Source organism: Quercus lobata, chromosome 6, assembly GCF_001633185.2.
Source record: "Quercus lobata isolate SW786 chromosome 6, ValleyOak3.0 Primary Assembly, whole genome shotgun sequence".
In the NCBI taxonomy this organism is placed as follows: Eukaryota; Viridiplantae; Streptophyta; class Magnoliopsida; order Fagales; family Fagaceae; genus Quercus; species Quercus lobata.
The window spans coordinates 52907207-52919258 of NC_044909.1; the positions used below are offsets into that span (position 1 = coordinate 52907207).

General features: G+C 30.9%; 2 protein-coding genes across 3 annotated transcripts; one reads left to right on the forward strand and one right to left on the reverse strand.

Annotated features, from left to right (window-relative positions):
• Positions 1–1924: 1924 nt before the first annotated feature.
• On the forward strand, positions 1925–6511 carry LOC115950490 (protein RKD5). The gene is made up of 6 exons (XM_031067684.1): positions 1925–1946; positions 3167–3214; positions 3403–3652; positions 4903–5150; positions 5685–5902; positions 6281–6511. Exons 1-6 carry the CDS (start codon positions 1925–1927, stop codon positions 6509–6511), a joined length of 1017 nt encoding a protein of 338 aa, XP_030923544.1.
• Positions 6512–8619: 2108 nt separating this feature from the next.
• Positions 8620–11221, reverse strand: LOC115995007 (heterogeneous nuclear ribonucleoprotein H3). 2 transcript variants are annotated; one of them, XM_031119401.1, is made up of 2 exons: positions 10975–11221; positions 8620–9610 (listed from the first exon to the last, which is right to left on the reverse strand). In XM_031119401.1, the coding sequence occupies exons 1-2, from the start codon at positions 10989–10991 to the stop codon at positions 8833–8835; spliced, it is 795 nt and encodes a 264-aa protein (XP_030975261.1). In that variant the 5' UTR covers positions 10992–11221; the 3' UTR covers positions 8620–8832. The 2 variants fall into 2 exon arrangements, with proteins under 2 accessions (XP_030975261.1, XP_030975262.1); XM_031119402.1 differs by having other exon boundaries at positions 8620–9521; positions 10975–11220.
• Positions 11222–12052: the final 831 nt, after the last annotated feature.

Consider the following 12052-nt stretch of genomic DNA (forward strand, 5'->3'; position numbering starts at 1 on the left):
TTATGTTTTTATATGGAACATATTAAATATGAAATTTGATAATTATGGTATTTATTGATAGGTATTTGTTATGAATATTTTTATATGGAACATATTAAATATGAAATTTGATAATCATGGTATTTATTGATAGGTATTTATAATGATTATGTTTTTATGTAGAACGTATTAAATATATAATTATGACAATTATGTGTAGATATTTATTATTTTTTTATACAAAATAGAAATTCTACTCTATACTTGAACTATCTTTTTTATCATTTAATTGAGGATTAAATATAGAATATAAATTGTGAGGACACAAAAATTTATGTGGCAAAATATTATGAGGTCAATTAAAAATCAAATGTCTTTAATTGTATATATATTATAAATTATAGATACGATGGTTAATTTTTTTTGTGATAAAATGATGGTTAATTTTAAGTTTCAATAAAAAAAATAGCCAAACGGTATAACTCCAACTCTCTCTAAAATTCAATAAATCATAGAACCCCATGTCATTATTAAGTTCACCCAACCAACTTATTTTGATCAAACTTTTTTCTCATCTTACTTGAACGTGGACTCCATATACGGAACCCATGACTAAAATTCATAGCCAAGGAATATGTCCAATAGACTTTGTAAGGACTGAAATTGGATTGGTCCCAAAACCAGATTGGGCTCAAACCCTAACGACCCAAACAATAAATTTGTAAAGCGTGGATAGAAGAACTAGATCTATCCCAGAAGAAAAACGATTAGATTTAACGGTTCAAGACGGTTTGACATAAGTAAGATTAGAAAATCTATCCTCGAAACAGATTAAGTAGTTCATATCATATGGTTTTGTTCAATCATAAAATTGTACAAGAGTTCCAGTCCTTATCCTCGATCCCCTTTTCTCAATACATTTTTCCATGTTATATACTACCATCTTGGTGTCATCCTTACCACACACGTGTAAGTTAGATTCGAGGGACTCTTTCCTGTCCCATCCAGCACCTCCCAGAACCATCAACCAGTAGCTGTAAGGCTGTTTGATCACTGTTCAAGCATCACTTCCACATTAATGCGGCCAGAGAGTTGGTTGAGAGGCATTTAATGTAGAGGTAGCAGCTTTTGAAGATATTTGTTTACCTTTCTTTTCTTATCCCTGGTCCAATGTCCCACCCTTAGTTGTGATGTAACTCCGAAATAAGTCTGTGATGATATGGCACTCAGATCTACCTCGGACACATATTGCCAAGAAGGCTTTTGTCCTCGGACACTTATTGGACCTATCTCATATTGTCTCTACTCCTCTCTTCATTATGTTCTCCTCATAATCTTATTTGGACCTTCTCGGATGGTCTAACGTTCTCGGATAGGGCCATAAGCCCAGTTAATACTGCTTTAACAATACTTCCTAATTAACTGGCCTCCACAGACTTAAATGGACCCAAATTGGATTAAGATTCTCTAAAATTCTTAGAATGATTCTATCCTAAAATATTTATAATTATATTCATTTATTTTGAAATGATGGATTATATTTTACAATATCATCAATATTTAAAATAAAAATAAAAAATTTACTATCACAATTATGATATCTTTTGAAATTATAAATGAAATGACAAAATTCAGTTCGCCCATTTCAAAATAAATAGATAATATTTTAAGAATTCTATGATAGATTTACCATAAGGTCTAGAACCTTAATCCACCTAAATTATCAAATAATTCCCATTTCATTTTTAGTTAATTCAATTCAATAAATGGGAATTTTTTAAAAAAAATCAATAGAAAAGGTCAATAAATCCTTTTGGAACAAGAAAATGGGCAATAAATTCTTAATTTTAACTTCTAGTGACACTTATCAAACATGCGTCCAAAGTAGTTGGTACAGTCTCTTGTACTGGTGATTTCTTGTTTGACTTAATCACCCCTGTCAACTATGTCAAGTAGTGATTGCTATCGATTAACGGTATGATAGGAAAAGTCCTGATGGCATAACCGGTATTTTAGGATATAGAATTGGACTTAGTCGTCAATTGGCTAACGCAAAAAAATCCAAAGAAAAGGAGTGCCGTTTGCATGTGTTAAAGATGCTAAACGACGAAATTTACAACCCAGAAAAAACCTCGGATGCTTAAGGACTAACATATACTGTATATATTTTCTTAAAGAAAATGTTTCATTGATTTCATCCCAAATTACTAGCTAGAAAATAAATCAAATAACCAGAACACTTCTGTGCTTAGCCAAATAAAATAATTATATATAAAAAAAATAAAATAAGATAAAAACCAGAATAATTCATACAGAAAATTTTTGCAGAATTCTGGTAATTTGTGAGATGAAGTGTTTAAACTATCATGTGAAATCAAATTAATGATTGATGGAGTCAAGTTTTAGTGTAACATAACATGGTTGGTAACTTATTAAACTTCATTTATGTTTTAATTAGTTTAACTAATAAAGTTTTTTATTATCAAATAAGAAAAAATTGGGATAAATCTCGTAAAATCTATGAAAATTCTATTGTATATATATATATATATATATATATTTTAAATCTTATTGATTTTCACAACTATATCTACAACCATTAAAAGATATTGTTCCGGCTTTTACCAAAAGAAAAAGGAAAAGAAAGTTTTGAATTTTCCCATCACACAAGCAACCAGAAACCAAAAAGGAGTTACTATGAATCTAAATCTTCTATCCCACTTTTTCTGCTCTACTTTATATTCCACCAATAAAAACTTACCCTGTGTTAACATAATTAATTAAATACTATCATTATTGACTTATTAATATTATTATTATTAATTAATGGTAGTATTTAATTAATTAAGTGAATACGTGACAAGTTATTATTGATAGAGTATAGAGTAGAGTAAGAAAAGTAGAACAGAAGATTTAAATTCAGTTACTATTACTATGTTTGGAAAATTTAATGATGTTTGGAAATAACCAACAAACGGATATAAGTATATTTGAATTTTTTTTTTTTAATTATTCTTAAATGAAAAACAGAAAAAAAAGGAATCTTCATAATTGACAGGACCGCCAAGTGACACTGAAATCAATAAAAACAATCATGTAAACTTGTTACAAAACCCATCTTCATCAGCCACTTCCTTCAAATTGCACTTGTTCTCCAATAATCATCTTCTAATCTTCCTCATGGAAACCCATTCCTTAAAATCTCTCTTGGTCTTTCAAAACAGAATTAACGAAGGTATATAATAACCCAACCACACCTTGCTCATTCCAAGCTCAAGTTTTTGTTGATTTTGTGTTTTCAAAGTAAAAATCCTGACTTTAAAAGTGGGATTTCTTAATATTCAATTTTTAGATACTATTTCTCTCTTTTTGTTTGTTTGCTGATTTATGATATGTTTTCTTTTTTATTGGCTTGCTTTGCAGAGTTGATTAGGAGCTTGCATGTGTACCAAGTGGAGGATGGGAAGCAAAATGAAATTGAGAGAGAGTTTTTGTTCTCAGCCAATGGATCATATATGGAAATGACAACTAATCCAGCTCTCAGATTGCTTAAGTTTCGGGTTTCTGAAGTGTATGAAGGGCTTGTGAACGGTTTGTGGCTTTGCATTCTTGCATTTCATGCCGATCGTCCACCTCATTTTACATGCATTCCTTCTCTACTCTCAATTTCCAGGTACACCATTTTTTGTTAAATTTTATTCACTGTCTCATTTTTTCAGGTGTCCATTTGCTGGATTGATTGAGTTAATTTAATGGTTTACCGTTTGATGATTTTATGACATATATTCTAAGATGATTAATTTTTGACTTGGACATGAAAGGGTAAAACTTAGTTACGGTTGCTTAGGTGTTAGTGTATTACAACCACGTGGTTGAATCTAATTGGAGAACATACGGTACAGCACTTAAGGAATTATAATTAAGTTTTGGCTGGCATAAAAAGACTGGTCTTTCGTTCAAAAAGAACTGCAGTTAATTTTGTGTGGTTATGTTACAGTTACTTAAGTCCATAGAATGGTGCATGGTAATCAAAAAGCCATTTTGATGTTACTATTATAGTTATAATATAGTTTGTTATAGATGACAAATTGATTTTAGCAGCTAAAGGAAGCAGCTTTATATATATATATATATATAATTTTTTTTTTTTTTTTTTTTTTTGATAAGAAGCAGCTTTATAATTGAAAGAAGATTTTTCCTTAGAAAATAAAAATAAAAATTGCAAGAATATTTGCCTCAGAGGTTTCCTTTAAGCGAGTTGGGGAACTTGTAAGTTATAACATTTCTTGAATTGGACCTCCTCTTCTTGGACTTGTCATGCGGACCTGATCTACTTCGAGTAATCACGTTTCTCTTATGAAAGGCTTCAGATAATAGCAGTAATGATTACTATATTGGAAGTCACAATCCCAGCAAAGCAACAGAGTGATCTTCAATTAATATTTCATGATTTTTTTTTTCTTTTTAAAGAATGCCTTATTATTTTACAAATTTTGAAAGTAATTAATGCAGATGCTTAGATAAGAAATTTCTGATCATGGTCACCACATTTCTCCTTGGTGATGCTTGATGTTTTGATGCAATCTCTTTCTATTATATTAGAAGTTCTATTTAATAAGCTAAAGAGATGTTTTGTTTGTGTTTTAAAAATTACGATTGAAAACAGCACAAAATGAGTCCATTTAAACACTTAAATGAAATTGTGATTAATAGGCAATAGCTTCATATAATTTCTGTCAACCCCTCTTCTAATTTTAATAAAAATTAATAAATTTGACCCACATATGGTCTGAACCGAATATCATACACAACTCCAGCCATGCCACTCCTAGGTGGAGAATAAGTTGAACTTTAATGTTATGTTTCCAAGTTTGCTGATAAACTAATTTATAATGCTCCTGACTTTATTTTTGAATTATTCAGAAATCCCAAGCTGAAGTCAGTACCAACAATAGCTGTTGATCTTCAAATTATTTTCCAGTTGGGCTGCATTATGGAAGACAAAGAGCAATCACGATTTCCAAAAGGGGAAACATGCCAACAGAATGATGATTGTTACCGTCAATCAAGAAGAAGTTCTCCCAATCTTCATCTGGATCTTAACCGTCTTCCTTATCCAGTTACCGAGTTAGAATCATCTGAAGATCAAGAAAAGGAACATTGTTCACCAGGTTCAATGCTCATGTTCTGCTCTCCTTGCTCTTCTGTTTTTTTCTTCTTTATTTTTTATAAATTTATAATTCTCTCTCTATCATAGTAGTAACATGGAGCTGAAATTATTAACTTTGTCTTGGCAATTACAATATAGTATTTTTAAAATATATTTTTTTAATATGCTTTATGTCAGCAACAACTTACATTAGAGTGCTAAACTTAGTTGAAATTCAATTGATAAATTCTTTCAATAACAAAAAAGCAAGTTTAATTAAAATGCTACTATCACTTGCAATACTAACCATAATTAACTAGTTATTTTCTTGCCATTGTGCTGTTGAATCTATTCAGTTCCTTCCTTTTGATAAAGCAAACACAACTAGTTTTCTTTTAAGATTTAATTTGCTTCTACAAGGTTATGTTGAAAAACAAAACAAAAGTTCCCTCTGGACAAGAGCTAAAATTTTTTCATGTTATTTGTTTCATTTGACTTCAGAATTTTATTGAATTCTTCAAATTTGATATCTTATAGATAGGATGGAAGATTGCAGGTATTGTACACAATAAGAAAAAGAGAGCAGCAAGTGAACATGTTGCAAGGATTGCTTTATCGGATTTAGCCAAGTATTTTGATCTTCCAATTGTGGAAGCTTCAAGAAATTTGAAAGTCGGGCTTACAGTTCTAAAAAGGAAATGTAGAGAATTTGGTATTCCTCGTTGGCCACATAGGAAGATCAAATCTCTTGACAGTCTCATTCATGATCTACAGGTCCTTTCTCTGCACTAAATACAGTGTTGTACTTATTTTGAAAATAATCTTTTTTAATTCTATATTTATAAGTTTCTACACTAACAAGGACATTTACATTTTCTCATTATACATTTATCATTTCTAGATATAATGAAAGCATTTGTGCCAGATTTAGGATGCATAAACATTAAAATTAGAGTAATTACATTTGATGTTATGGTATTAATTGCAATAATCAACCCTTGAAATTGAATTGGTTTCACTTTTACTTTAATAACTGGCAATGTGAAACTAGCTTTGACATTTTTACATATTAGCATTGATGCATCTTTCTCATGTAAGCACATTCGCAAACATATCTATTCCTATATATTATACATAGAGAACCATTTACAGGAAGAAACAGAACGGCAACAGCAGAAGAACAAGGTTGCAGCCATGGCAGTTGCAAAGAGGCAAAAGATGTTGGAGAGTGAAAAAGAAAATATAGAGAGAAAACCTTTTATGGAGTTGCAATGTGAAACCAAGAAATTCAGGCAAGATGTTTTCAAAAGAAGGCATCGAGCTAGGGCTATTGGAAACCAAGATCCATCCACCTCAAGTAATGAGAGTACTAACAAAATATAGATTATTATATCAAAACTTAGAAAAATTAAAAAGTTAGACTTTCAACTTGTACAGCTTTACTTCTAATTGTGGTATTTCAAAAACTCTTTTGTGGTTTGCCACCAATTAGAATTTGTTAGAATTTACATTAAAATCAAATCCTGTGTTTGTCTTTTTCTTAGTTCATTTAAAAAGTTTTTTACTAGCTGCTTCAATTCTTTTCTTAACCAAATGATTATGAAGTATTTTTTTAAAAAACAAAATTTACAACTATGTGAAGTTTTTTTATTTTCAGGTTGTGCGGTCTATGAAAAACTTTTTGTGGCACTAGCACAATATCACTAATTCGTTATTAGTTTCCTCCAATTTGTCAATAATTTTCCTTGTAACAAATTTGTAATCTTAGTGTTCTATTTTATAGACAAAATAGAAAAACAATAAGAGTGATATAGCAATTTGATCATACTATATATGTTTACAAATTTAAAAACGACATAATATAGTTAATGATATTAATAGACATTTTATGTTTACTTAAGAATGCAAATATCATTTTGATCAAGTGAAAATAAAAATATTTTTATTGTCAATTTCATTTTTATTTTACTTTTTTGCTTTTTCCTCCATATATCCGTCTATATAATGTGCCTTATTTTGAAAACTCATTATTTGCAACTTTGTTTTAGACTAGCATGCCATTTTTTGACAAAAGTTGGAAGAGAATTTTTCATATTATCATAATTATAAAATAGAAACAAGGTTATCGTTTTTTCATATGAAGTTCTTATTGGAAAAAACTACTTTATTAGAGTCTTTTTTTTCATATGAAGTTCTTAATGGGAAAAAAACTGCTTTATTAGAGAAATAAAAACTTCATGAAATCACAAATATACATATATATATATATATAATTATTTTCACTAGGTTAACCTTATAATTGCTTGATTATTTTTCATATTTTTGATTGTGTATAATTAAATATTTTTTTGTATTTTATTTCAATTTTTTGGTGAATAAGAAATTTATTTTAAAGCAAGAATTAGGTATACAACAATCTTAAGCAAATAAATTTAAGCAAGAATGTTATATTCCGAATCAACTATTTTTTAATATAAACCTTATATAAAGGAATGCATGTGCCTCATTAAACATATGACAGTAATTTAATATTTTGTCATAAAGAAAAATAATATTATTTTTTTACTGAACAAAAAGAATACTAAAAATAAACAAATGATTAAAAGTTTTAATAATATGAGTGGCTAAGTTAAAAAAATATTCTATTTTCTCCTCAAGAAATATGCCACATGGTAAAACCTTACTATTCCAGCTTGAAATAAAATATGTAAAACAAAATTATTAGTTGGAAACTTGGAATCACACATACCAACATATATGATAGTTTATATACTTGATATTTACACACATAGACAAGTTATTTATAGTGCCCAATACCATTATTTATTTTAAGATTTTTTTAATTATATATTAAAATTTAAATGATGCATTTGCTTATAAGGAATGTTTGCATTAATGTTGCTTTTGAATACTTGAATTTGAATTTAAATTTGAGTTTAAATTAATGGATTTAAAATACCTTAATTCTAAATCTACAAATATTGAAGTATATCTTTTGGATTTCTGAACTTCTATGGGTTTAGAAGGTTTAGAATTGCTGGTGAATTTGTTGAACCCAAATCCTTGCTTGACCTTTTGCAAACTATCCAAACAAAGTATTTCAATTTTATTCACCTAAATCCAAATCCAAATACATGTACCCAAATCATGCCATGCAAACACACCATTACTTTTGCTTAGGTGAGAAGTTCAATAAATAGTACCTATTCCCCTTTTAAAGAAGAGTTGCACATGTCATTAATTAAAAGATGGAAGAGTTCTCAAAGAGTGCCCTACGTGGTACCACCCATGCTCTTATACGAGGTTGTTACTTTTATTTTATGCATGTATAATTGTATATGTATACGTATGATGTGTGCTGGGCTTAAATTGGGTTGAGCCTGATCAATTAATCAAAGCATACACAACCTGACCTTTTTTATAGGTAACCCGACCTGAACAATTGAATCCAACCCAATAAACCATATCAGTGGACTGTGAACACTGGAATATCTGCCAATAAACGTAAATTCGATTTCATAAGTAAAAAAGATACCAGATAAGTCGATCAATGTTCTACGCACTCTGCATAACCTTTTTTTCTTAAATGTAAAGTTTTAGCACCAAGATACACCTAGGAATTGAAAAGAACATGCACATATCATTGGAACACCAAAAATAAATCCAAGTCAGCATTAAAGTCCGCTGGCCATAGTTCCTGACGATCACTGCCTTGATCTGGACTCAGCCCGTCTTGCTTCATCTGGTGTGGAAGGAAACAGCTCCACATACCTAGACCCAATTGTCATCTTGTCCTTGCACATCGCTCTCTTAGCCTCATCTACAGTCACAAACTCTACATATGCCTCGCCGGTAGCTTTCCCATCTGGGCGACATGCAATATGTACTCTTTCTTCTATCAGCTTAAAATCCCGGAAAAATTCAACAATTTCAGTTTTTTTCACAGAGAAAGGGAGACCACGCATCTTCAATATTTCAGTGTATTCCAGTTGGTCCTTATCATTGAACCTCTTTGATCGGGCCGGAGGAGGGCTTCCATGGTAATCATTATCATAGATTCCTTCATAGTTTACCTCTCCAGCAACAGCATTGTAATAATCCTGTCTCTTGCATCTGAAAACTTCCACATACCTCCTTCCCATGCTCTGCCGATCTCTCTGTAAAGCAAACTCAACCTGCATGGATCCCGCGAAGACAACAAAGGCTTCTCCTGAGAACCGTCCGCTCTTGTTAACCAGCAAAACATCCACAATGTCCAGTCCAGCAAAAAACTTGAAAATGTCAATATCAGTACAGTTGAAGGGAAGCCCCCTGAGACGAACTACTGGAAAAGGAGGGGGCTGAAAGCCACCAGCATAGCCATAAGGTTGAAAGCCACTTGGGCCGCTGCTCACTGCGAAGTAGGGATTGGATTCCATCATTCTTTGTCTCTTTGAGCCGACCTCGTACCCGTCCGAAACCCCCCCGCTTCCCAACATTGCCCTTCAATTATAAATACCCAAAAAAAAAATCCCCCACTCAACCTGTTAATAAAACCAAACCCAACCCACGATTCCCTGACACCTAAATCTTTAACACTAAAATTTTCATCCTAAAAAAATGACCATATTTACAAGCCCTCTTAAAAACAGCCAACATATGAACCCCAAACACACATCAAACATAACTTTACATAAGCAACAAAACATCAAATTGCATATCAAGACTGCATAACATATGGAATCCAACATGTTGACAAGAATTATATATGAAACAAAAATGTTATTATAAGTTAAGTAGATAAGTTAAAAAAAATAAAAAATAAAATAAGTTCATCTTCTAAGCTAATGCCTAATCAGCTCCAATAATTATAATTCGATAATAGGGCATTTTAACATCTAACACCATGGAAAATAAGAGGGGGAAACATGACATTACCAAAATTTATAAGAAGATCCTAATCCTCTCTTAGTGCCACTAACTCAATAAATAAAAAAATTAAGTACACAAAACTCTGTTGTTCCTCCATAAAATATGAAACCACCCAAAAGTTTTAAGTGTAACACTTAGCCCCCCTATGGTATTGTTTTGTGTGTAAACCGTTCATTGTGTCACACTTAACCCTCCCAAGGCCCCCCCTGTAGTTTTGTTTTATGTGAAAATTTAGAGTTACATTTTCACATAAAACAATATCATTGGAGTTTTGTGTCACACTTAAAAACATCAAAGGGTTATGTGTAACACAATTAATGGTTTACACATAAAACACACCACCACAAAGGGGTTAAGTGTCACACTCAACACCTTAAGGGGGTTTCGTGTTTTATGGGAAAACCAAATGGTTTTTTTTTTTTCTTTTATGTATTTTTCCCAAAAATAAAAACAGAAATCCAACCACCACCACCACCAAACCTTAGCCCCAAAAGTTTGGGATCAGCTATGGATCCCAATCCTTGACAGACTAATCAGCAAGTTATCAAAACAGATTGAAATTTACACTGCTTTCGCTGATTTACATAACTTTTCTGGGAAATTAAATGCATATTGAATGTCCTTTTTTACATGTAACCCACAAATTTCTCTACTAAAAATCAATCTTTTTTTATTGAAACAACAGCAAACAATCAAGAACCACACAAAATACACTTCTCTCAGTTATACCAAGCCAATCAAACTCAAATTCAAAGTTCTTATACACACACACATACATACATACATATATAGCATGAGGAAAAAGCAATGAAGAAGCATCAAAAGCCCTAAAAACAATTGAAACCAAACCCTGTCTATCTACGTCATGGCAAAACTACAAGAAGGAAATCGCGAGAAACAAACAGAAATTAAAGTACGCAGGAAAAGAAACTTACCCTCTTGGTCCGTACATGGCTACGAGAAAATTCGGAGTCCTAGGAAGCTGCTTCGATTCTCCGAAGAGAGAAAAGATTGAATCTTTGAAAGAGAATTAGCGAGTATAAGCCGAACAGAACGACGTCGTTGTCGGGGGTGAAGAAACCCTAACTAGCCTAGGGTTAAAATTTTCAGAGCGTTGAAACTTTTTCTGAATTCTGATTTTTTTTTTTTTTTCTTCTTCGTTTGCGTTTTTATTCTCTTTCTGATTTGGGGGTTTGGGAAATTGCAATTTATTAGTCATTATTAATTGAGCTTATGTGTAATTACGGTAATATCCTTATGAGTAGGTCTGTTGGGCTTCCCAATTTGGAGGGTGGTTTTGGAAAATCCTAAGCTTACCGACTCCCTGGGACCTGGGTTATATTTCAGAAAACAAAATAAATAAATAAATAACGTTTTTAAAAAATCAAAAATCAAAAATCAAAATGTATCATTCATCTCAATTTGCAATTTATACTTTTGTGACCAATAAAACTATAAGATTTAATTTTAAAGTTTTAAAATTATATGGTTTAATCTATTACAATTAAAATGTCATTATAACAAAAAAAAAAATTTAAATGTCATTAAAAGGATGAAACATTTAGGTCTTAAAGTTTATAATATTCACGAGCTCATAAGCATTTTGTATTATTTAAATTTTGATGTAAAAGTTCAAGTCTTAAAAATCTAAACTATTAACATAGAGGAAGCTCTAGATGAAATAACATTAATGAATGATGAATAGGAATAAAAATAAGATATATCAAACTAACAAATAATTATGATATTTTTTTAGCAAAAATAAAATGGTTTTTGTCTTGTTGTGGGAGAGGCAATATTCATGCTAATAAGAGACTTTAAACTAAAAAGGGTAGTGGGATATGAATGCGATTCTTGATGATCCATTCAAACTACAAGAAGAAGTTAGTCCTTCGAGATTATATAAAGTCAACAATAATTTTTTAAAATTTAATGAAACCACAATTTTTTTTTTCTTTAATTAAAAGATAGAAGAAGATGAGACCACAATTTAGGAAGGGTTTGGATACAGCA

Excerpts from the sequence above, each read along its gene's own strand:
- LOC115950490 (XM_031067684.1), top strand. The coding sequence starts at position 1,925 with ATGTCAAGTAGTGATTGCTATC. Across the intron at positions 3,215-3,402 it reads TCAAAACAGAATTAACGAAG|AGTTGATTAGGAGCTTGCAT; the intron begins GTATATAATAAC and ends CTTGCTTTGCAG. Across the intron at positions 3,653-4,902 it reads TCTCTACTCTCAATTTCCAG|AAATCCCAAGCTGAAGTCAG; the intron begins GTACACCATTTT and ends TGAATTATTCAG.